At 40.7% G+C, this 25,660-nt stretch overlaps 1 protein-coding gene across 1 annotated transcript in view; it reads left to right on the forward strand.

Annotated features, from left to right (window-relative positions):
* The first annotated feature begins 3,122 nt into the window (after positions 1–3,122).
* The window catches only part of SMIM24 (small integral membrane protein 24), a 442,504-nt gene continuing 419,966 nt past the window's right edge, over positions 3,123–25,660 (forward strand). Inside the window, exon 1 of the mRNA XM_044306569.1 lies at positions 3,123–3,322. Coding sequence (XP_044162504.1) covers positions 3,262–3,322 — 61 coding nt within the window. The 5' untranslated portion in view covers positions 3,123–3,261. The remainder of the gene's footprint in view (positions 3,323–25,660) is intronic.

Consider the following 25,660-nt stretch of genomic DNA (forward strand, 5'->3'; position numbering starts at 1 on the left):
CGCGTTCACAGGATCGGAAGGTAAGCGAGTGGATCTCCAGCCTGTTAGCGGCGATCGTTCGCTGGCAGGCTGGAGATACGATTTTTTTAACCCCTAACAGGTATATTAGACACTGTTTTGATAACAGTGTCTAATATACCTGCTACCTGGTCCTCTGGTGGTCCCTTTCGTTTGAATCGACCACCAGAGGACACAGGTAGCTGTGTAAAGTAGCACCAAACACCACTACACTACACTGCACCCCCCGTCACTTATTAACCCCTTATGAACCCCTGATCACCCCTGATCACCCCATATAGACTCCCTGATCACCCCCTGTCATTGATCACCCCCCTGTAAGGCTCCATTCAGACGTCCGTATGATTTTTACGGATCCACGGATACATGGATCGGATCCGCAAAACACACACAGACGTCTGAATGGAGCCTTACAGGGGGGTGATCAATGACAAGGGGGTGATCACCCATTTAGACTCCCTGATCACCCCCCTGTCATTGATCACCCCCCTGTAAGGCTCCATTCAGACGTCCGTATGCGTTTTGCGGATCCGATCCATGTATCCGTGGATCCGTAAAAATCATACGGACGTCTGAATGGAGCCTTACAGGGGGGTGATCAATGACTGGGGGGGTGATCAGGGAGTCTATATGGGTGATGACCCCCCTGTAAGGCTCCATTCAGACATTTTTTTGGCCCAAGTTAGCGGAAATTGATATTTTTTTTTCTTACAAAGTCTCATATTCCACTAACTTGTGTAAAAAAATAAAATCTCACATGAACTCACCATACCCCTCACGGAATCCAAATGCGTAAAAATTTTTAGACATTTATATTCCAGACTTCTTCTCACGCTTTAGGGCCCCTAAAATGCCAGGGCAGTATAAATACCCCACATGTGACCCCATTTCGGAAGGAAGACACCCCAAGGTATTCCGTGAGGGGCATATTGAGTCCATGAAAGATTGAGATTTTTGTCCCAAGTTAGCGGAAAGGGAGACTTTGTGAGAAAATAAAAAAAAACAATTTCCGCTAACTTGCGCCAAAATAAAAAAATTCTATGAACTCGCCATGCCTCTCATTGAATACCTTGGGGTGTCTTCTTTCCAAAAAGGGGTCACATGTGGGGTATTTATACTGCCCTGGCATTTTAGGGGCCCGAAAGCGTGAGAAGAAGTCTGGGATCCAAATGTCTAAAAATGCCCTCCTAAAAGGAATTTGGGCCCCTTTGCCCACCTAGGCTGCAAAAAAGTGTCACACATCTGGTATCGCCGTACTCGGGAGAAGTTGGGGAATGTGTTTTGGGGTGTCATTTTACATATACTCATGTTGGGTGAGAGAAATATCTTGGCAAAAGACAACATTTCCCATTTTTTTATACAAAGTTGGCACTTGACCAAGATATTTATCTCACCCAGCATGGGTATATGTAAAATGACACCCCAGAACTCACTATGCCCATCACTGAATACCTTAGGGTGTCTACTTCCGAAACTGGGTCATTTGTGGGGTGTTTGTACTGTCTGGGCATTGTAGAACCTCAGGAAACATGACAGGTGCTCAGAAAGTCAGAGCTGTTTCAAAAAGTGGAAATTCACATTTATGTACCATAGTTTGTAAACGCTATAACTTTTATACAAACAATTTTTTTTTTACCCAAACATTTTTTTTTTATTAAAGAAATGTAGAACAATAAATTTTGCGAAAAATTTATATATGGATGTCTTTTTTTTGCAAAATTTTACAACTGAAAGTGAAAAATGTCATTTTTTTGCAAAAAAATCGTTAAATTTCGATTAATAACAAAAAAAGTAAAAATGTCAGCGGCATTGAAATACCACCAAATGAAAGCTCTATTAGTGAGAAGAAAAGGAGGCAAAATTCATTTGGGTGGTAAGTTGCATGACCGAGCAATAAATGGTGAAATTAGTGTAGTGCAGAAGTGTAAAAAGTGGCCTGGTCATTTAGGGGGTTTCAGCTAGCGGGGTTGAAGTGGTTAAAGAGTAACTAAACCTTTGACTAAAAATGTAATAAGATGTCCCTAATGCCCTAATAAAAAAATTTCTAATAAAGTTTATTAATGGATTTTCTATTTTTATTAGACTTTTCCCTACCTAAAGCGCACCATTCCCTGTGCACTTAAAACTGAGATTTACTATGTATTATGCCAGGATAAGCTCAGCGGAATGGGCTCCTGCTTCTGCAGCTTCACTAAGCTAAGAGAACTGCATGTCAGCTCTTAGCTGGTACAGGGTACCCATGTGCTATGCCAGGAGTTAGTAAACCTCTGGAGGGGAAGGAGCAGAAATATGCGCTCCTGCCCGTACACAACGCTGCTACGGTCCCATTCACAAAGTGTGTACAGCCCGTACTCTGTACACCGTTGAGCAGTCAGCAGTGTACGGAAATGTCAGTTTTAAGTGCACAGGGAATGGTATGCTTTAGGTAGGGAAAAGTCTAATAAAAATAGAAAATCCATTAATGAAGTATATTAGAAAAAGTTTTATTAGGGCATTAGGGACATCTTATTAAAATTGTTGTCAAAGGTTTAGTTACTCTTTAAGCACAAAGGCCTAAATTTCACCTGAGCAGGTAAGCAGAGGGAGATATTGTATAAGGGAAAGGATTACTGGGTAATAGTGTCTTACACTTTGAATTGGTTGCTACAGAAATCACTAACTTACAAGCCCAAATATGAAATGTTTAACTCATTTACAGCAGCAATAAATGTGTAGAAATAATGGTCATTATATATGACCTAGCTGAACTGTTACACAACGTACACAGTTCTGATAAATATGCCATATAATCTCTGCTCTTCACACTGGGTATTGTGTTGTCAACAAGCATTCATCCTGTGCTACCTTTCATGTTTCTGTTTGCAATATATGTGTACTTGATAAAAACCATAACTGTATATAGCTTGTTATAGTGTATCCTTACATTAAATGTCTATAATAAACAGGTGGAGTTCAACGTTCAACTATTGTAGTGCTATGTCATTTCAGTGTGCTATGGTGGTTAATTTGCTATGTTACATAAGTCTGGGAGGAGATAGGTTATTGTGTTACAGAATCAAAAGTCAGTGGAGTTTACCCTCTGGACTGCCATAAAATGCAGATAACTGAGTGACTAATGGAGCATTAAGGACAAGGTAACATAAGGCGTATATTCTCTGGATCAGAACAGCCAACACTCAGTGGGATTTCTGCTTTGAAGCTAAAGGTTTCACTAAAGATCGCCTTTTTTCTCAATCCTTCACTATGACCATCTGCTGTGAACTTCTTATTGGTTTGCTGTTTGTTTTATCTACAAATGCACAAGGTATGTCTGATGTAGTGATGACTTTATATGTGTACTACTAGGAAGTCACCATATTCTTTCTTTATTACTGACGTGTTTTTAGGGGATGGAGAGAGTACTGTATATCTGAAGATGAAAATTCATGACCTATTATATTTTCTTATTATTTGGCCACACATACTTTTTTTATGTATTTATTCTTCCTCTGACATCTTGTAGCTTTATTTACCAATAGTATATTGTACATCGGTGACTGCAAAATATGTAATTAATAAACATTATAAGGAAGGGAGCAATATTCTATGGTAGAGAAGTTTTGTGGTTATTATGGCCAAATGTGATTCATTAGAATAATGACAACTTTTGGATATTCACAGTTTTTTTTATAATTTTACTTTCCAGTATCCAGCATAAAGTATGTTATAAGTATGTCTCAGCATATCTTCTGTAGCTACATTGCTGTGATTTGTCAAAGCCTGATATAAATGTGATGTACGTGTGTGTCTGTGGTTATAAATAGGGATGAGCAAATTTTAAAAAAATTCAATTTGGGAGCTTAGCCAAATTTTTCCAAATATTTTTAACACAACGGTTAAAACCAAATAACTGAAAAAATAGAGCGCTATTTCACCTCAATTACAGAATCAAGGTGTTATAGAATTATGTATACTGCAATGTGGACCACCCAATAGCAGTAGTATTAGACCAATTGTAACCCCAGTTAGAGAATCAAGGCTTAATGGAACTACTTATCTATAAAACAAGGTGTAAAACCAAATAACTGAAAATATAGAGTGGTTTTTCAACACAATTATAGAATTAAGGAGTTATAGAATTACATATGTATAAAACAACATGGACACAACAATAGCAGTAGTATTAGACAGCTTTTTCACCCCAATTACTGAAGATGTTATAGAATTTCTTATCTATCAGCCAAAGGGGACACTGTTCAATTAGTCTCTGCACTCTCCCTATGCGCTCCCTATACTGTGTAAAAAGTCTCTCTATGATTTCCCTACACTGTCCCAGAATTCTCCCTATCGAATATTTCACAATTAAAGGCATTCTTAATCACTGTCCCTAGCGCCTGTCATGTCTCTCCCTACGTTCAGTTCACAGTAAAAAGGTAGAGACCGGGCAGGTTTTTATAGGGCTGTGACATCACAGGGGCTGGCTAGCTGTCATTGTGAGCGATCTCGCTTTCCCGGGCTTCTTACTTTCATTTTGTAACAAATGTAGCCACTATTTTTAGAAAAAATTGATTCGTTATCAGAAAGCGCAAGGAAATTTGGATCGGGTGGGAATTACATTTTTTCTAAACTTTGGATTGAATTCCACTTCGTCAACTTTGATTTGCTCGACATTAGTTATAAACAAATGTTATCAAGGTTGTACATGACATGCAAACACAAAATATTGACAGTACAGATTCTGTTCAATGGTACTTGTTCTATAACGTTCTATAGTTTGGCAGAATATAAATTAGAATACCATAGCTACAATCTTGATAGCCCATGTTCCCAGATGTATCAGTCCTGGTAAACCCTTTACATTTTTTTGGTTTGACAAGTGGTGACATCTTTATCTTTTTTAAGGTGCATACATATCCCTAGTTTTCTACATAGGAAAAGCTGTATCTCCTGCCAGGAGTAACTGCCACCAGGGGTACAATTAGAACATTCTGATGCTCATGCAAAACTTTTAAACAGGCCGTCTCCGCTTCATGTGGCCTATCACATCAGGCACTTCATGGACTGATCTCAGTGTCAAATATGTCACACCAAATACTTGCACCCCACACACAAACAATGATACTGAATCTTTACAGTTAAATATGCAGACCACTTCTCTAGCGATATTCACTACACACTGCAGTAATAGTGATAATGATTATCAATAGAATATTTAATATATTTATTTCTCAAAACAAAACAAAAAAACACATCTGTTTAACATATATGTGTTTTACTCAGCAGGCTGGAAAAGCATAGTGTACTATACATTTGCATCCTTTTTCCCCCCACATGTATATATTAACCACCTCAGCCCCCCTAGCTTAAACACCCTTAGTGACCAGACCACTTTTTACAATTCTGCACTACACTACTTTCACCGTTTATTGCTCGGTCATGCAACTTACCACCCAAATGAATTTTACATACTTTTCTTCTCACTAATAGAGCTTTCATTTGGTGGTATTTCATTGCTGCTGCCATTTTTACTTTTTTTGTTATTAATCAAAATTTAACGAAATTTTTGCAAAAAATGAAATTTTTCACTTTCAGTTGTAAATTTTTTTTAAAAAACAACATCTATATATAATTTTTTTCCAAAATTTATTGTTCTACATCTCTTTCATAAAAAAAAATGTTTGGGTAAAAGTTATAGCGTTAACAAACTATGGTACAAAAATGTGAATTTCCGCTTTTTGAAGCAGCTTTGACTTTCTGAGCACCTGTCATGTTTCCTGAGGTTCTACAATGCCCAGACAGTAGAAACCCCCCACAAATAACCCCCTTTTTGGAAAGTAGACACCCTAAGGTATTCACTGATGGGCATAGTGAGTTCATAGAACTTTTTATTTTTGGCACAAGTTAGCGGAAAGTGATGAATTTTTTTCTTTTATTTTTTTTCTTACAAAGTCTCATATTCCACTAACTTGTGACAAAAAATAAAAACTTCCATGAACTCACTGTGCCCATTATGAAATACCTTGGGATGTCTTCTTTCCAAAATGGGGTCACTTGTGGGGTAGTTATTCTGCCCTGGCATTTTAGGGGCCCAAATGCGTGCAAAGTAGTTTGAAATCAAAATCTGTAAAAAATGGCCTGTGAAATCCGAAAGGTGCTATTTGGAATGTGGGCCCCTTTGCCCACCTAGGCTGCAAAAAAGTGTCACACATGTGGTATCGCCGTACTCAGGAGAAGTTGGGCAATATGTTTTGGGGTGTCATTTTACATATACCCATGCTGGGTGAGAGAAATATCTCGGCAAAAGACAACTTTTCCCAATTTTCTATACAAAGTTGGCATTTGACCAAGATATTTATCTCACCCAGCATGGGTATATGTAAAATGACACCCCAAAACACATTCCCCAACTTCTCCTGAGTACGGCGATACCACATGTGTGACACTTATTTGCAGCCTAGATGCGCAAAGGGGCCCAAATTCCTTTTAGGAGGGCATTTTTAGACATTTGGATCCCAGACTTCTTCTCACGCTTTACGGCCCCTAAAATGCTAGGGCAGTATAAATACCCCACATGTGACCCCATTTTGGAAAGAAGACACCCAAGGTATTCAATGAGGGGCATGGCGAGTTCATCAAATTTTTTTTTTGGGCACAAATTAGCGGAAATTGATTTTTTTTGTTGTTTTTTCTCACAAAGTCTCCCTTTCCGCTAACTTGGGACAAAAATTTAAATCTTTCATGGACTCAATACGCCCCTCACAGAATACCTTGGTGTGTCTACTTTCCGAAATGGGGTCACATGTGGGGTATTTATACTGCCCTGGCATTTTAGGGTCCCTAAAGCGTAGAGAAGTCTGGCATATAAATGTCGAAAAAATTTTACGCATTTGGAATCCGTGAGGGGTATGGTCAGTTCATGTGAGATTTTATTTTTTGACACAAGTTAGTGGAATATGAAACTTTGTAAGAAAAAGCAAAAAAAAAATTATAAATCAATTTCCGCTAACTTGTGCCCAAAAATGTCTGTATGGAGCCTTACAGGTGGGTGATCAATGACAGGGGGGTGATCAGGGAGTCTATATGGGGTGATCAGGGGTTCATAAGGGGTTAATAAGTGACAGGGGGGGTCATGTGTCTTTACAGAGGAAGATGTTCTAAGTTTGCTGTCTAAAGTGAAGACAAATAAGTCACAGGGGCCTGATGAGATACACCCAAAATTATTAAAAGAGCTTAGTGGTGAGCTGGCAAAACCGTTAACAGATTTATTTAACCAATCATTAGTAACAGGAGTTGTCTCGGAAGATTGGAAATTGGCAAATGTCGTGCCCATTCACAAGAAAGGTAGTAAGGAGGAATCGAGCAACTATAGACCAGTGAGTCTGACATCAATAGTAGGCAAATTAATGGAAACCCTATTAAAGGATAGGATTGTGGAACATCTAAAATCCCATGGATTGCAAGATTAAAAACAGCATGGGTTTACTTCAGGGAGATCATGTCAAACAAATCTTATAGATTTTTTTGACTGGGTGACTAAAATAATAGACGGTGGAGGTGCAGTAGACATCGCATATCTAGATTTTAGTAAGGCTTTTGACACTGTCCCACATAGAAGACTTATCAATAAACTGCAGTCATTGAGCATGGACTCCCATATTGTTGAGTGGATTAGGCAGTGGCTGAGTGACAGACAACAGAGGGTTGTAGTCAATGGAGAACATTCAAAACAAGGTCATGTTACCAGTGGGATTCCACAGGGATCTGTACTGGGACCAATTTTGTTTAATATCTTCATAAGTGATATTGCAAAAGGCCTCGATGGTAAGGTTTGTCTTTTTGCTGATGACACAAAGATATGTAACAAGGTTGATGTTCCTGGAGGGAAACGCCAAATGGAAAAGGATTTAGGAAAACTAGAAGAATGGTCAGAACTCTGGCAATTGAAATTTAATGTGGATAAGTGCAAGATAATGCACCTGGGGCGTAAAAACCCAAGGGCAGAATATAGAATATTTGACACAGTCCTGACCTCAGTATCTGAGGAAAGGGATTTAGGAGTAATTATTTCAAAAGACTTAAAGGTGGGAAGACAATGTAATAAAGCAGCACGAAATGCCAGCAGAATGCTTGGATGTATAGGGAGAGGTATAAGCAGTAGAAAGAGTGAAGTGCTTATGCCGCTGTACAGAACACTGGTGAGACCTCACTTGGAGTATTGTGCGCAGTACTGGAGGCCATATCTCCAGAAGGATATAGATACTCTAGAGAGAGTTCAGAGAAGAGCTACTAAACTGGTCCATGGATTGCAGGATAAAACTTACCAGGAAAGGTTAAAAGACCTTAATATGTATAGCTTGGAAGAAAGAAGAGACCGAGGGGATATGATAGAAACTTTTAAATACATAAAGGGAATCAACTCGGTAAAGGAGGAGAGCATATTTAAAAGAAGAAAAACTACCACAAGAGGACACAGTTTTAAATTAGAGGGGCAAAGGTTTAAAAGTAATATAAGGAAGTATTACTTTACTGAGAGAGTAGTGGATGCATGGAATAGCCTTCCTGCAGAAGTGGTAGCGGCAAATACAGTGAAGGAGTTTAAGCATGCATGGGATAGGCATAAGGCTATCCTTCATATAAGATAGGGCCAGGGACTATTCATAGGATTCAGATATATTGGGCAGACTAGATGGGCCAAATGGTTCTTATCTGCCGACACATTCTATGTTTCTATGTTTCTAGTGTAGTGTGGTGCTTGCTGCTACTTATTACTGAGCTGCCTGTGTCCTCTGTTGGTCGATCCAAGCAAAAGGGACCACCAGAGGACCAGGTAGCAGGTATATTAGACGCTGTTATCAAAACAGCATCTAATATACCTGTTAGGGGTTAAAAAATTGCATCTACAGCCTGCCAGTGAACGATCGCCGCTGGCAGGCTGTAGATCCACTCGCTTATCTTCCGATCCTGTGAACGCGCGCGCCTGTGTGCGCGCGTTCACAGGAAATCTCGCGTCTCGCAAGATGACGCATAGATGCGTGACTCTGCCTGAGACAGCCACCTCCGGAACGCGATCCTGCGTTAGGCGGTCCGGAGGCGGTAAACTGTGAGATGAAAATGTAAGTAAACAGCAAAGGGGTTGTCCAACTTTGTGGACTATTTTAACTTTCACTAGCAGTGTGTTGTAACTTGTCGAAAAAATAGCATACTTACTTACTCCCTGCCATGCCATTCTATGATCTTCCAGTTTTCGATCTCTAAACATTTGGGTGCATGGGAATCATAAGACATCATAATGATGGTGGCACATGGGGGCCCAGAGGACTGAGGGCATCTCACAGATAGGGAACCAAGAGGACTGGGGACACAAGATGGGTAGAGGGCCCAGAGGACTGGTTACATCAGATGGATAGAGGTACCAGAGGCCCTCCTCATCTGACGAATCCTCCCTCCCCATCTGATTAATTCATACCAAAACTGGTTGAGAGTGGTTTAAACATGAATGAGTGGGCTTAGAGAATGCCGCAAAAACAGACCATAATGCCACCACCAGCTTGTGTTCTTCAAGGAATGATGGCAGGGTGTTTGTTATCTGATGTTTCTCACCTGACACACCAAAATCCAGAAACTCTTGCCAATTAGTGGAGGTCCAATTTCACTACTGCTGAAAAAATTAAAGCCTTTTCTGCCAATGCAATTTTGATAGCAGAGATGCAGTGACATTCCATTCTTCAGAGCCCCATATGCAGTAGGGTTTGCTGAACTCTTGTTTTAGAAAGTGATGGACGGGACGATTCGCGCAAACGATTGCGCAAACGCAATCAAATGTTCGCTAACCTGAAAAACCTTCAGGTCATATTTGCACCCACCAAATACTTACAAGAAATGCACAAATCGTCCCACAACATGGACAGTGACATACCACAGGCAAAAATTCCCCCCAAAAATATGTATTTTAATCAGGGGCCATTTTTATACGTGTTAAAGGGAAATTCTCAGAAATGTGCCCTGCTGGAGCTTAGATAAGTTTTACTTTAGGCAACGGGAGTACAGGCCCGTTGCCTAAAAAATAGGCATTCACCTAACAGAAAACATCAAGTGATTATGTGGCTGGAGGTATATTAGAGGTATAGAGGTATATTAGACGGTCATTGGATATCAATTTTACTGCAGACCAGTACAAATAGATGTAAAATACATATGTTTAAAAGAACAAAAAATATAAAATTGGATTAAAAACATGGAGATCCCCCCATCACAGTGTCATCCAGAGATCCCCCATAACAGTGCCATGCAGAGATCCCCATAACAGTGCCATCCAGAGATCCCTCACAACACTGCCATCCAGAGATCCCCCACAACAGTGCCATCCACAGATCCCCCACAACAGTGCCATCCACAGATCCCCCACAACAGTGCCATCCACAGATCCCCCACAACAGTGCCATCCACAGATCCCCCTCAACAGTGCCATCCACAGATATCCCACAACAGTGCCATCCACAGATCCCCCACAACAGTGCCATCCACAGATCCCCCATAACAGTGCCATCAACAGATCCCCCCATAACAGTGCCATCCACAGATCCCTTCATAGCAGTGCCATCCACAGATCCCCCCATAACAGTGCCATCCACAGATCCCCATAACAGTTACATCCACAGATTCCCCCATAACAGTGCCATCAACAGATCCCCCTATTGCAGTGTCATCCACAGAGCCCCCCATAAGTGTTTGGATCACTTTGTTTCTTACACTGTTCACACAATTCTTATGTACAGGATTTGTAGGATTCGAGATTCGAAAGATTTAATAGATTCGAGAACCTTTTCAGATTTGGATTTGAAAAAAATTGGATTCGTCCCACATCTAAAAAGTACAAAAAAATATAAAATTGGAATAAAAATATGGCTAACGAAAACCACTGTCTTGAAAAAAAAACAAATGATAATAGTTGAAATTCGATAACGCATGGTCGTCACAGGTGTTGAATTCCTCCGAGGTCCCAAACATTAGGCATTCACCGGACAGAAAAGGCCTTTTATGCCAATGTATTTACCTAAGACAGGGACCATAATTTGTTCTGGGCGATGGCTGATATTTATGGACAGTCATGAAGAAATTCAATTAAACGTGGTCGTCACAGGTGTTGAATTCCTCCGAGATCCATGCCTCATTCATTTTTAGAGCTATGCGAGTGTGCTTATCGGTCATGGCTGAACGTCCTTTCGGACAGGACACTCGGCGAGGGTCAATCCAAGAGTTCCATGGCAAATTGTGCCAGCTCTGGCCACAAGCCAAGCCTGCACACCCAGTAGTCCAGGGGTTCCTCGCTTCTCAGAACGTCCACATTGGCTGTTAACCCGATGTAGTCAGACACCTGAGGCTAGATCCGGAGGAAGGCTCTCGATGTGATCAACACATCTTCAAACCGCCCTCTTCTTGCATGCGCTGTAAGATTGGTACTCGCAAATGTTTCTCTGTGGGTGGAAATTCCTCTGCCAGCGCCTGCAACAGCAGAATGCAGCCTCTCTTGCAGCAAGGCCTAGAAATGCTGCATTCTAACAGCACTCTGTGATGTTGGTAACATGCTTGCCATTTTGTGTTTGTACCAGGGTCTAAGTACTTTGCCACCCAGTACTGGTCTTTGCCCTTTATGCTTTTTATACGAGCGTCTCTCTTCAAACACTGAAGCATGAAGGCCCCCATTTGCACTAAATTGGAAGCGGTGGAGTGACCTGGCTCCTGCTCATTGCACAGGAGAATGTCATCCTTAAACTCCTCCTTGTCTCAGATGGAGTAGCCCCCCCCTGGGAATTCATTCAGCAATGCGACTTCCTCATCTTCCTGCTCCTCGAAGGCTTGATCAATGACACAACGCAAGCCATGCTCCAGAAAGAAGGCATAAGGTACGATGTCACTGATGGCACCCTGGCTGCGACTGACCAGTTTGGTGTTCTCATCAAGTAACCGCAGAAGTCTGCATGCGTCGCGCATGAGCCAAGCTCCCCAGAACCTGTCCTGTCGCAGAGTTCGTACAGGTAGTCTTTAAAGGCACGTTTTTGCTGGAGAAGCTTATCAAGCACATACAAGGTGGAGTTCCAGCGCGTCAGCCAGTCACAAATTAGATGTCTGATGGGCAAGTTATGTCACCGCTGAACGTCAGCAAGGCGAGCCATGGTCGTTTAAGATCTTCAAAAATGGCCAGAGACTTTCCTGGCCTGCTGCAAGACATCCTGGACCCTGGGTTATTTGGCAACGAATGGCTGCACGACTAAGTTCAGGACGTGTGCCATGCATGGCACGTGTGTCATTTTGCCCTGTTTCAGCAGATTGGCACCGCATCGGTAAGGTCTGGGAATCGATGGAAAAATAGATCCTCTGACTCGAGTGGAGAGGCTGGTGTCTTTGGGGGTGCACACAGCAGAGAATGAAGAGGGTGCAGATACAGAGGATGAGGAGGGTGCAGAAGCGGAAGGCTGAGTGAGCCACTGAACCAACTCTGGTGCGTCCTTTGATGTAATCGCACGCACCTTCTTTAACTTCCTACTTAGGCTCCGGCCTGGTGCACCTGCCCGACTCCTACCACCCCTGCGAAATGGCCGGCATCTTCCTCTGCCTGTCATTTTAAAAATTACCCTGTGATAAAGTCCCTAAAGAAGAGCAGTATTTGTGGAAGCAGGTACAGTATATAGAACCGCTTAATGATTATTTGCTAGAAGCAGGTATATCAAACCCCTTCAACAGGTTTTTTTGGGTAAATTACACCAGTTGAAATTATTAGTTAAAATAGCGTTTGTCACTCTGTATAGCTGGGGTATCTTAGCAGAATACCACACAACTAATGCAAATTGCAAATGTACTATCTCAAAATTATATTATAGGTATATCACACCCCTGCCTCAATCAGTTTTTTTGTGGGGCAACTGGTATATCACACCAGTAGAAATTATTTGTTCCAATACCGTATGTCCATCTGTATAGCTGGGGTATCGCAGCAGAACCGCACACAACTCCTGCAAATTACAAATGTACTATATAGAAAATATATTATAGGTATATCACACCCTTGCCTCAATCAGTTTTTTGTGGGGCAACTAGTATATCACACCAGTATAAATTATTAGTTCAAATAGCGTTTGTCCCTCTGTATAGCTGGGGTATGTCAGCAGAACCGCACACAACTCCTGCAAATCACAAATGCACTATACGGAAAGAATATTCTAGGTATATAACCCATTTGGGGCAAAAAACTAAATTTGCAGACTTTGCTGCATCTGTCAGTGTGAGATACATGCATCAGATACTGGTGTTCTATTCTGCTATTAAAAAAAACACCCATTTTGGTAAAAAAAAATAATTTGCGGCCTTTGCTACATCTGTCAGTGTAAGATACACGCATTAGATACTGGTGTTCTATTCTGCTATTAAAAAAAACACCCATTTTGGTAAAAAAAAAAAAATTTGCGGCATTTGCTGCAACTATCAGTGTGAGATACACGCATTAGATACTGGTGTTCTATTCTGCTATTATAAAAACATATATTTTGGTTAAAAAAACTAAATTTGCAGCGTTTGCTGCATCTGTCAGTGTGAGATACACGCTTTAGATACTGGTGAATTATTCTGTTATTAAAAAAACACCGATTTTAAGCAAAAAACTAAATTTGTTGACTTTACTGCATCTGTCAGTGTGAGATAAATGCATTCGATATTGGTGTTCTATTCTGCTATTAAAAAAACACCCATTTTGGGTAAAAAAACTATATTTGCGGCCTCTGCTGCATCTATCAGTATCAGATACACGCATTAGATTCTGGTGTTCTATTCTGCTATAAAAAAAAACACCCATTTTGGTCAAAAAACTAAATTTGCGGCCTTTGCTACATCTGTCAGTGTAAGATACACGCATTAGGCTCCTTTCACACCTGCGTTCAGGTGTCCGCTCGTGAGCTCCATTTAAAGGGGCTCACGAGCGGCCCTGAACGCAGCCGCCTGGCCCTAATTCATTCTCAGTGGAGGCGGATACACTGAGAATGCATCCGCCTGCCAGTGCTCAGCCTCCGCTCCGGTCTGTGAGCGGACACCTGAACGCTGCAAGCAGGGTTCGGGTGTCCGCCTGGCCGTGCGGAGGAGAGCGGATCCGTTCCGACTTACAATGTAAGTCAATGGGGACGGATCCGCTTGAAGATGACACCATATGGCTCAATCTTCAAGCGGATCCGTCCCCCATTGACTTCAATGTAAAGTCTGAACGGATCCGCTCAGGCTACTTTCACACTTAGAAAATTTTTCTAAGTTATAATGCAGACGGATCCGTTCTGAACGGAGCCACTGCATTAATATGAGCGGATCCGTTCAGAACGGATCCGATCGAACGCAGGTGTGAAAGTAGCCTTAGATGCTGGTCTATTCTGCTATTAAAAAAACACCCATTTTGGCCCAAAAACTAAATTTGCGGCCTTTGTTGCATCTGTCAGTGTAAGATACACACATTAGACACTGGTGCTCTATTCTGCTATTGAAAAAACACCCATTTTGGTCCAAAAACAAAATTTGCAGCCTTTGCTGCATCTGTCAGTGTTAGATAAACACATTAGATACTGGTGTTCTATTCTGCTATTAAAAAACACCTATTTTGGTAAAAAAAACTACATTTGTGGCCTTTGCTGCATCTGTCAGTGTGAGATACACGCATTATATACTGGTGTTCTATTCTGCTATTAAAAAAACACCCATTTTGAGCAAAAAACAAAATTTGTTGACTTTACTGCATCTGTCAGTGCGAGATAAATGTATTTGATATTGGTGTTCTATTCTGTAATAAAAAAAACACCTATTTTGACCCAAAAATTAAATTTGCGGTCTTTGCTGCATGTCAGTGTGAGATACACGCATTAGATACTGGTGTTCTATTCTGCTATTCAAGAAACGCCCATTTTGGCCCAAAAACTAAATTTGCGGCCTTTGCTGCATCTGTCAGTGTGAGATAAACACATTAGACACTGGTGTTCTATTATGTTATAAAAAAACACACATTTTGGGCAAAAAACAAAATTTGCGGCCTTTGCTGCATGTCAGTGTGAGATACACGCATTAGATACTGGTGTTCTATTCTGCTATTAAAAAAACACCCATTTTGGGTAAAAAATTATATTTGTGGCCTCTGCTGCATCTATGAGTGTGAGATACACGCCTTAAATACTGGTGTTCTATTCAGCTATTAGAATGACTCTCGTTTTGGGTAAAAAACTAAATTTGAGGCCTTTGCTGCATCTGTCAGTGTGAGATACACGCATTAGATATTGGTGAATTATTCTGTTATTAAAAAACCACCCATTTTGAGCAGAAAACGAAATTTGTTGACTTTACTGCATCTGTCAGTGTGAGATAAATGCATTCGATATTGGTGTTCTATTCTGTAATAAAAAAAACACCCATTTTGGCCAAAAAACTAAATTTGCGGCCTTTGCTGCATCTGTCAGTGTGAGATAAACACATTAGACACTGGTGTTCTATTATGTTATAAAAAAACACACATTTTGGGCAAAAAACAAAATTTGCGGCCTTTGCTGCATGTCAGTGTGAGATACACGCATTAGATACTGGTGTTCTATTCTGCTATTAAAAAAACACCCATTTTGGGTAAAAAATTATATTTGTGGCCTCTGCTGCATCTATGAGTGTGAGATACACGCCTTAAATACTGGTGTTCTATTCAGCTATTAGAATGACTCTCGTTTTGGGTAAAAAACTAAATTTGAGGCCTTTGCTGCATCTGTCAGTGTGAGATACACGCATTAGATATTGGTGTTCTATTCTGTAATAAAAAAAACACCCATTTTGACCCAAAAACTAAATTTGCGGCCTTTGCTGCATCTGTCAGTGTGAGATAAACACATTAGATACTGGTGCTCTATTCTGCTATTAAAAAAACACCCATTTTGGGTAAAAAATTATATTTGTGGCCTCTGCTGCATCAATCAGTGTGAGATACACGCCTTAAATACTGGTGTTCTATTCAGATATTAAAATGACACTCTTTTTGGGTAAAAAACTAAATTTGAGGCCTTTGCTGCATCTGTCAGTGTGAGATACACGCATTAGATACTGGTGTTCTAAACTGCTATAAAAAAAACACCCATTTTGTGTAAAAAACAAAATTTGCGGCCTTTGCTGCAACTGTTAGTGTGAGATACATGCATTAGATACTGGTGTTCTATTCTGCTAATAAAAAAAACACATTTTGGTAAAAAAACAAAATTTGCGTCTTTGCTACATCTCTCAGTGTGAGATACACGCATTAGATACTGGTGTTCTATTCTGCTAATGAAAAAAACACATTTTGGTTAAAAAACTAAATTTGCGCCTTTGCTACATCTGTCAGTGTAAGGCTAGTTTCACACTAGCGTTCGGCTGTCCGCTCGTGAGCTCCGTTTGAAGGGGCTCACGAGCAGACCCGAACGCTTCCGTCCAGCCCTGATGCAGTGTGAATGGATGCGGATCCGCTCAGACTGCATCAGTCTGGCAGCGTTCAGCCTCCGCTCCGCTCAGCAGGCGGACACCTGAACGCTGCTTGCAGCGTTCGGGTGTCCGCCTGGCTGTGCGGAGGCGTGCGGATCCGTCTAGACTTACAATGTAAGTCAATAGGGACGGATCCGTTTGAAGATGCCACAATATGGCTCAATCTTCAAGCGGATCCGTCCCCCATTGACTTTACATTGAAAGTCTGGACGGATTCGTCTGAGGCTATTTTCACGCTTCTCTTTTATATACCAATATAATGTAGACCCATTTTGGGCAAAAAACTAAATTTGCGGCCTTTGCTGCATGTCAGTGTTAGATACACGCATTAGATACTGGTGTTCTATTCTGCTAATAAAAAAAAAAAGCATTTTGGTCCAAAAACTAAATTTGCGCCTTTGCTACATCTGTCAGTATAAGATACACACATTAGATACTGGTGTTCTATTCTGCTATTAAAAAAACACCCATTTTGGCCCAAAAACTAAATTTGCGGCCTTTGATGCATCTGTCAGTGTGAGATAAATGCATTAGATACTTGTGTTCTATTATGTTATAAAAAAACACCCATTTTGGGCAAAAAACTAAATTTGCGGCCTTTGCTGCATATCAGTGTGAGATACACGCATTAGATACTGGTGTTCTATTCAGCTATTAAAATGACACTCTTTTTGGGTAAAAAACTAAATTTGAGGCCTTTGCTGCATTTGTCAGTGTGAGATACACGCATTAGATACTAGTGTTCTATTCTGCTATAAAAAAAACACCCATTTTGGGTAAAAAACAAAATTTGCGGCCTTTGCTGCAACTGTCAGTGTGAGATACACGCATTAGATACTGGTGTTCTATTCTGCTAATAAAAAAAACACATTTTGGTCAAAAAACAAAATTTGCATCTTTGCTACATCTGTCAGTGTGAGATAAACACATTAGATACTGGTGTTCTATTATGTTATTAAAAAAAAACACCCATTTTGGGCAAAAAACTAAATTTGCGGCCTTTGCTGCATGTCAGTGTTAGATACACGCATTAGATACTGGTGTTCTATTCTGCTAATAAAAAAAAACACATTTTGGTCAAAAACAAAATTTGCGCCTTTGCTACATCTGTCAGTGTAAGATACACGCATTAGATACTGGTGTTCTATTCTGCTATTAAAAAAACACCCATTTTGGCCCAAAAACAAAATTTGCAGCCATTGCTGCATCTGTCAGTGTGAGATAAACGCATTAGATACTTGTGTTCTATTATTTTATAAAAAAAACACCCAATTTGGGCAAAAAACTAAATTTGCGGCCTTTGCTGCATGTCAGTGTTAGATACACGCATTAGATACTGGTGTTCTATTCTGCTAATAAAAAAAACAAACATTTTGGTCAAAAAACAAAATTTGCGCCTTTGCTACATCTGTCAGTGTAAGATACACGCATTAGATACTGGTGTTCTATTCTGCTATTAAAAAAACACCCATTTTGGCCCAAAAACAAAATTTGCAGCCTTTGCTGCATCTGTCAGTGTGAGATACACGCATTAGATACTGGTGTTCTATTCTGCTCTTAAAAAAAACATATATTTTGGTCAAAAAACTAAATTTGCGGCCTTTGCTTTATCTGTCAGTGTGAGATACACGCGTTAGATATTGGTGAATTATTCTGTTATTAAAAAAACACCCATTTTGGGCAAAAAACTAAATTTGTTGACTTTACTGCATCTGTCAGTGTGAGATAAATGCATTCTATATTGGTGTTCTATTCTGTAATAAAAAAAACACCCATTTTGACCCAAAAACTAAATTTGCGGTCTTTGCTGCATGTCAGTGCGAGATACACGCAATAGATACTGGTGTTCTATTCTGCTATTAAAGAAACGCTCATTTTGGCCAAAAAACTAAATTTGCGGCCTTTGCTGCATCTGTCAGTGTGAGATAAACACATTAGATACTGGTGTTCTATTATGTTATAAAAAAACACCCATTTTGGGCAAAAAACAAAATTTGCGGCCTTTGCTGCATCTGTCAGTGTGAGATACACACATTAGATACTGGTGTTCTATTCTGCTATTAAAAAAACACAAATTTTGGGTAAAAAATTATATTTGCGGCCTCTGCTGCATCTATCAGTGTGAGATACACGCCTTAAATACTGGTGTTCTATTCAGCCTTTAAAATGACACTCTTTTTGGGTAAAAAACTAAATTTGAGGCCTTTGCTGCATCTGTCAGTGTGAGATACACGCATTAGATACTGGTGTTCTATTCTGCTATAAAAAAAGAACACATATTCTGGGTAAAAAACAAAATTTGCGGCCTTTGCTGCAACTACGCATTAGATACTGGTGTTCTATTCTGCTAATAACAAAAACACATTTTGGTCAAAAAACAAAATTTGCGTCTTTGCTACATCTGTCAGTGTGAGATAAACACATTAGATACTGGTGTTCTATTATGTTATAAAAAAAACACCCATTTTGGGCAAAAAACTAAATTTGCGGCCTTTGCTGCATCTGTCAGTATGAGATACACGCATTAGATACTGGTGTTCTATTCTGCTATTAAAAAAACGTAAATTTTGGCCCAAAAACTAAATTTGCGGCCTTTGCTGCATCTGTCAGTGTGAGATAAACACATTAGATACTGGTGTTCTAACATTTTATTAAAAAACACCCATTTTTTTCAAAAAACTAAATTTGCGGCCTTTGCTGCATCTGTCAGTGTGAGATACACGCATTAGATACTGGTGTTCTATTCTATTATTAAAAAAACACCCATTTTGGGTAAAAAATTATATTTGCGGCCTCTGCTGCATCTATCAGTGTGAGATACACGCCTTAAATACTGGTGTTCTATTCAGCTATTAAAATGACACTCTTTTTGGGTAAAAAACAAAATTTGCGGCCTTTGCTGCAACTGTCAGTGTGAGATACACGCATTAGATACTGGTGTTCTATTCTGCTAATAACAAAAACGCATTTTGGTGAAAAAACAAAATTTGCGTCTTTGCTACATCTGTCAGTGTGAGATAAACACATTAGATACTGGTGTTCTATTATGTTATTAAAAAAAACACCCATTTTGGGCAAAAAACTAAATTTGCGGCCTTTGCTGCATCTGTCAGTGTGAGATACACGCATTAGATACTGGTGTTCTATTCTGCTTTTAAAAAAACACCTATTTTGGCGCAAAAACAAAATTTGCGGCCTTTGCTGCATCTGTCAGTGTGAGATACACGCATTAGATACTTGTGTTCTATTATGTTATTAAAAAAAACACCCATTTTGGCCCAAAAACTAAATTTGCAGCCTTTGCTGCATCTGTCAGTGTGAGATAAATACATTAGATACTGGTGTTCTATTATGTTATTAAAAAAAACACCCATTTTGGGCAAAAAACTAAATTTGCGGCCTTTGCTGCATGTCAGTGTTAGATACACGCATTAGATACTGGTGTTCTATTCTGCTAATAAAAAAAAAACATTTTGGTCCAAAAACAAAATTTGCGCCTTTGCTACATCTGTCAGTGTAAGGCCCCATGCACACGGCCGTGTTTCACAGCCGTGTGCGGGCCGTGGAACCGCGGCCTGGATCCCTCCTGAGAGCAGGAGCGCACGGCGTCACTGGTTGCTATGACGCCGTACGCTCCCTGCTGCCGGCACAGTACAGTAATACACTGGTCTAGATCATACCAGTGTAATACTGTATTGCGGCGGCAGCAGGGAGCGCACGGCGTCATAGCAACCAGTGACGCCGTGCGCTCCTGCACTCAGGAGGGATCCAGGCCGCGGTTCCACGGCCCGCACACGACTGTGAAACACGGCCGTGTGCATGGTGCCTAAGATACACGCATTAGATGCTGGTGTTCTATTCTGCTAATAAAAAAAAACATTTTGGTCAAAAAATAAAATTTGCGCCTTTGCTACATCTGTCAGTGTAAGATACACGCATTAGATACTGGTGTTCTATTCTGCTATTAAAAAAACATAAATTTTGGCCCAAAAACTAAATTTGCGGCCTTTGCTGCATCTGTCAGTATGAGATAAACGCATTAGATACCTGTGTTCTATTATGTTATAAAAAAACACCCATTTTGGGCAAAAATCTAAATTTGCGGCCTTTGCTGCATGTCAGTGTTAGATACACCCATTAGATTCTGGTGTTCTATTCTGTTATAAAAAAAACACCCATTTTTGTAAAAAAAACTAAATTTGCGGCCTTTGCTGCATCTGTCAGTGTGAGATACACGCATTAGATACTGGTGTTCTATTCTGCTATTAAAAAAACATATATTTTGGCCAAAAAACTAAATTGTGGCCTTTGCTGCATCTGTCAGTGTGAGATAAACACATTAGATACTGGTGTTCTATTATTTTATAAAAAAACACCCATTTTGTTCAAAAAACTAAATTTGCGGCCTTTGCTGCATCTGTCAGTGTGAGATACACACATTAGATACTGGTGTTCTATTCTGCTATTAAAAAAACACCCATTTTGGGTAAAAAAATCTAAATTTGCGGCATTTGCTGCAACTGTCAGTGTGAGATACACGCATTAGATACTTGTGTTCTATTCTTCTATTAAAAAAACACCCATTTTGGCCAAAAAACAAAATTTGCGGCCTTTGCTACATATGTGAGTGTAAGATACACGCATTAGATACTGATGCTCTATTCTGCTATTTAAAAAAAACACCCATTTTGGCCAAAAAACAAAATTTGCGGCCTTTGCTGCATGTCAGTGTGAGATACACCCATTAGATTCTGGTGTTCTATTCTGTTATAAAAAAACACCCATTTTGGTCAAAAAACGAAATTTGCGGCCTTTGCTGCATTTGTCAGTGTGAGATACACGCATTAGATACTGGTGTTCTATTCTGCTATTAAAAAAACATATATTTTGGTAAAAAAACTAAATTTGCGGCTTTTATCTGTCAGTGTGAGATACTGGTGAATTATTCTGTTATTAAAAAAACACCCATTTTGAACAAAAAACTAAATTTGTTGAGTTTACTGCATCTGTCAGTGTGAGAACAATGCATTCGATATTGGTGTTCTATTCTGCAATAAAAAAACACCTATTTTGACCAAAAAACTAAATTTGCGGCCTTTGCTGCATGTCAGTGTGAGATACACGCATTAGATACTGGTGTTCTATTCTGCTATTAAAGAAACGCCCATTTTGGCCAAAAAACTAAATTTGCGGCCTTTGCTGCATCTGTCAGTGTGAGATAAACACATTAGATACTGGTGTTCTATTATGTTATAAAAAAACACCCATTTTGGGCAAAAAAATAAAAAATTTGCGGCCTTTGCTGCATGTCAGTGTGAGATACACGCATTAGATACTGGTGTTCTATTCTGCTATTAAAAAAACACCCATTTTGGGTAAAAAATTATATTTGCGGCCTCTGCTGCATCTATCAGTATGATATACACGCCTTAGATACTGGTGTTCTATTCAGCTATTAAAAAATCACCCATTTTGGCCAAAAAAATAAATTTGTGGCCTTTGCTGCATCTGTCAGTATGTGATAGATGCATTAGATACTGGTGCTCTATTATGTTATAAAAAAAACACCCATTTTGGGCAAAAAAATTAATTTGCGCCCTTTTCTGCAACTGTCAGTGTGAGATACACACATTAGATACTGGTGTTCTATTTTGCTAATAAAAAAAAAAAAACATTTTTGCCGTGTGGGCATTAGTGACGCGGGTGGCGGGAGCGGGCTAAGTATTACCTGTATGAGGTGCCCTGGCATTTTAGGGGTCATATAGGGATTGGATAACTTTAACTCCTTGCTGTCGATGCTTAGTTTGCCATGAGAATAAATTGCCATTTATCATGAATAATGACTTTAGAGTATAAGTTGATATTGCTGTCATAACGTGCAAGAAATAAAAGCGTGAACATCATACGTTATACTAAAAAAATACGATCTATTCCACTTTACACACGGATAATATTAAGCCTTGCACACACTAGTAACTCCACCATATAGCGCTTCTCCCATACACTATTCACAAATAATAACATAATATGCTATACAGATAAATAATCCTGTTTATACAATGTACAGAGATAAAGCCACCATATCCTCTACACCAGTGGCATACGTAGAGAAGCAAGGGCCCCATATCAAGCATCAAACCAGGCCCCCACACAGGGCAGAATGGTTCTGCCTAAGGCCGAATGCACACGGCCGTGTTTCACAAGCCTGAGCGGTCCGTGGAACCACGGGCTGGATACCGGCCGGATTGGTTGCTATGACGCCGTGCGCTCCCTGCTGCCGCCGCAATACAGTAGTGCACTGGTATAGATCATACCAGTGTATTACTGTATTGCGGCGGCAATCATACCAGTGCATTACTGTATTGCGGCGGCAGCAGGGAGCGCACGGCGTCATAGCAACCAATGACGCCGTGCGCTCCTGCTCTCAGCAGGAATCCAGCCCGTGAAACACGGCCGTGTGCATTCTGCCTAAACCCTTTTCAATGACCCTTGAGCCGTTTTTCCACTGCCTCATTTGTTCCTTTAGAGGGTAGAGTCCTGACCAAGTTTTCATCTCCAGTAGAAGAGGAGATGATTCCATAGCAGTCGCATGGTAGTTACACCCCTGTTACAAAGGTAACGATGGATAACAAAATTCCTGCTGCAAGTGAACTTTATCCTGGTAATAATAAGAAATAGCATTGCTCATTATATTATATGTTGCCTGGAAATGGAACACTCATTAGGAGAGGTGTAATAGTCATTAGAGATTAAAAAATAGGTATAATCTGAGTTGTAAAAAAATTGCACTTTATGAATTTAGATTAAGCGAATGGTATATCAACTAATGTAATAATTGAGATAAGTAGATGGAATACCCAATTACCCAATGAATGAGCGGCAGTATTCTCTGCCAGATCATTGCTAAGAACACTTGTTAGTTATTATGTTCAGTATTATCTGCAGGTGTAATATAAGCATTAGATTAGTTTCACACTAGCGTTGTAAGATCTTGCAGGCTGTTCAGACAGGGAACAACCTGTCCGGTCTCTCTGGATCCGCATTGCAGGAAGACACTGCGTTCTGTTCTGTCCCCATTAAACTACAATGGGGACTGGCAGAGATCCGGCTGCAAAACGGAAAACATGCAGAGGATCGGCCAGATGCAGGTGCGCAACTATAGGGGAAGCAGAGGAAGCGGCTGCTTTGGGGTCTGAACTCTGAAGGGGCCCACTCAGGATGAGGACTAAAAGATTTTATTGTTAGGGCTCCCTTAACATTATTATACAATGACATTATATTCAGTGACACTGTAGGAAACAGATTGAATGACTGCAGGTTCTCATCTGAGAGAGCGATCTTTACTAGCCACAAAAGTGAGGGTTACGTGAGAGTAGGGTTTTGCAAAGACGTTTGTGAGGAAGGGGTGGGTGCCAGTTTAAAAATTTGCTGTGGGGCCGAGTAATTTCTAGTTACACCACTTGGCTGTATGAAAACTGCTGCAGCAATACCAGATGCCGAGATCTCACAATGGTAGTGTAAAACTATCCTTAGGCAGATTTACACCACACTATTGTTAGGCAGATTACTGGGAATGAACATTAGTTTGAATGCTTGTTCCCAATAATCTATCTGTGTAAAGGTACCGCCGATCACCTAAAGAACAAGCCCCTGAGGTTTCATGTGCCATACGCAGCCCTGCAGGGTATTGCAATGGTGAGGTCACGGTTACTTAGGCAAACGAGGGTTGCTCTGGGTTACTCACAGTTTATTGAAAGACTCTGGGCAGGCGTACAGCAGTGATGGAGAGGCTGGCACAGGGGACCACTGGGGCACTCTCTGTGTATAGGGACCTGGCCTTATGGTAGATGAAGTGCCCTGGATGTTGCAGGTGTTTAATGTGCCGGGGGCAAGATCCCTTTAAGATTCGTGACGCCAGTGCCGGTAATGGTGGCACACCGATGAATGATAGGAATAATTGAGAAACACAATGTTGTGGTGAACCAAACTTCCTTTTACTGGAAACAGTTAACTTTATACAGTCTGGGTTCAGTTCCACATACAATCAGTTTGTTACAAGCAGGCTTTCACAAATGGCAGGCACAATGTTCTTGCAAGGTACTCAGAGGGTTACAACACTTACAGATCAGGCTGCACTTTTCCTCAGTATCCTGTCTATCTTGATCCCAAGGCCCGTATGCCCTAATGCTGGCTTTATCCTTGGTTAGAGTAAACTTCCTCAGGTATATATATATCCTTGCTTTAAGTAAAGTCCTTCTGCCCTTCAGCTCTCTGGTTCAGCTGGAAACACTTTGGCTCTGCTCTGGTGATGGGAACTTCAGGTTTCTCTCAGGAGGCAACTTCTTCCCCTAGTGGCAACTAGAAGCCTGAGCTGTCTAGCTGCATGTCAGGAGGTGGCCCTCAGCTCATCTCTGGCTAAAGGGCCCACTCTCTTCTGCTCTACACAGACTCCTGACTACACAACTCCCTTTCCCTGAACAGGACCTGACTATTTATACTAGGGGTTCCCTAGATCCCTCTACTGTCTAGGAGGAGGAACTACACCCTGATAGGCCTGATACACACATAACAGGGAAAAATACACATAAATAACATAGCAATATACATTAAAATGGACTGTAAAATACAATTCCACTGTTCCTCAGGAGTAGGAGAACAACGTGACCCAATTGACCCTTGTGTAGTGCCCACATTTACCTAGTGGGACACTACACATGCAGATAATGGGAGTAGTAGTGGCAGGGTAGCCAGATGCCAAGTTTTAGGCCAGACAGTCTGGTTTTCTGGCTCACTGTCCTCCATCCGGCGCAGGGCCTGGACGGACACAGGGATGTCCACCCTTGCAGTACCTCACACTCAGACAGCAGCACTGCGCTGTCTGAGCGCGAGCTACAGCAACTGACTGAGGCTTCTCTCACCCCTAGTAAGGCTGAGTTCACACGGGCGAGATTTCCGCGCGGGTGCAATGCGGTAGGTGAACGTATTGCACCCGCACTGAATCCGGCACCATTCATTTCTATGGGGCTGTGCACATGAGCGATTTTTTTCACGCATCACTTCTGCAATGCTTTAAAATCGCAGCATGCTCTATATTCTGCGTTTGTAACGCAGGACAGGCTCCATAGAAATGAATGGGGCTGAGTGA

The sequence above is a fragment of the Bufo gargarizans genome, chromosome 1 (genome assembly GCF_014858855.1).
Source record: "Bufo gargarizans isolate SCDJY-AF-19 chromosome 1, ASM1485885v1, whole genome shotgun sequence".
Taxonomy (NCBI): Eukaryota; Metazoa; Chordata; class Amphibia; order Anura; family Bufonidae; genus Bufo; species Bufo gargarizans.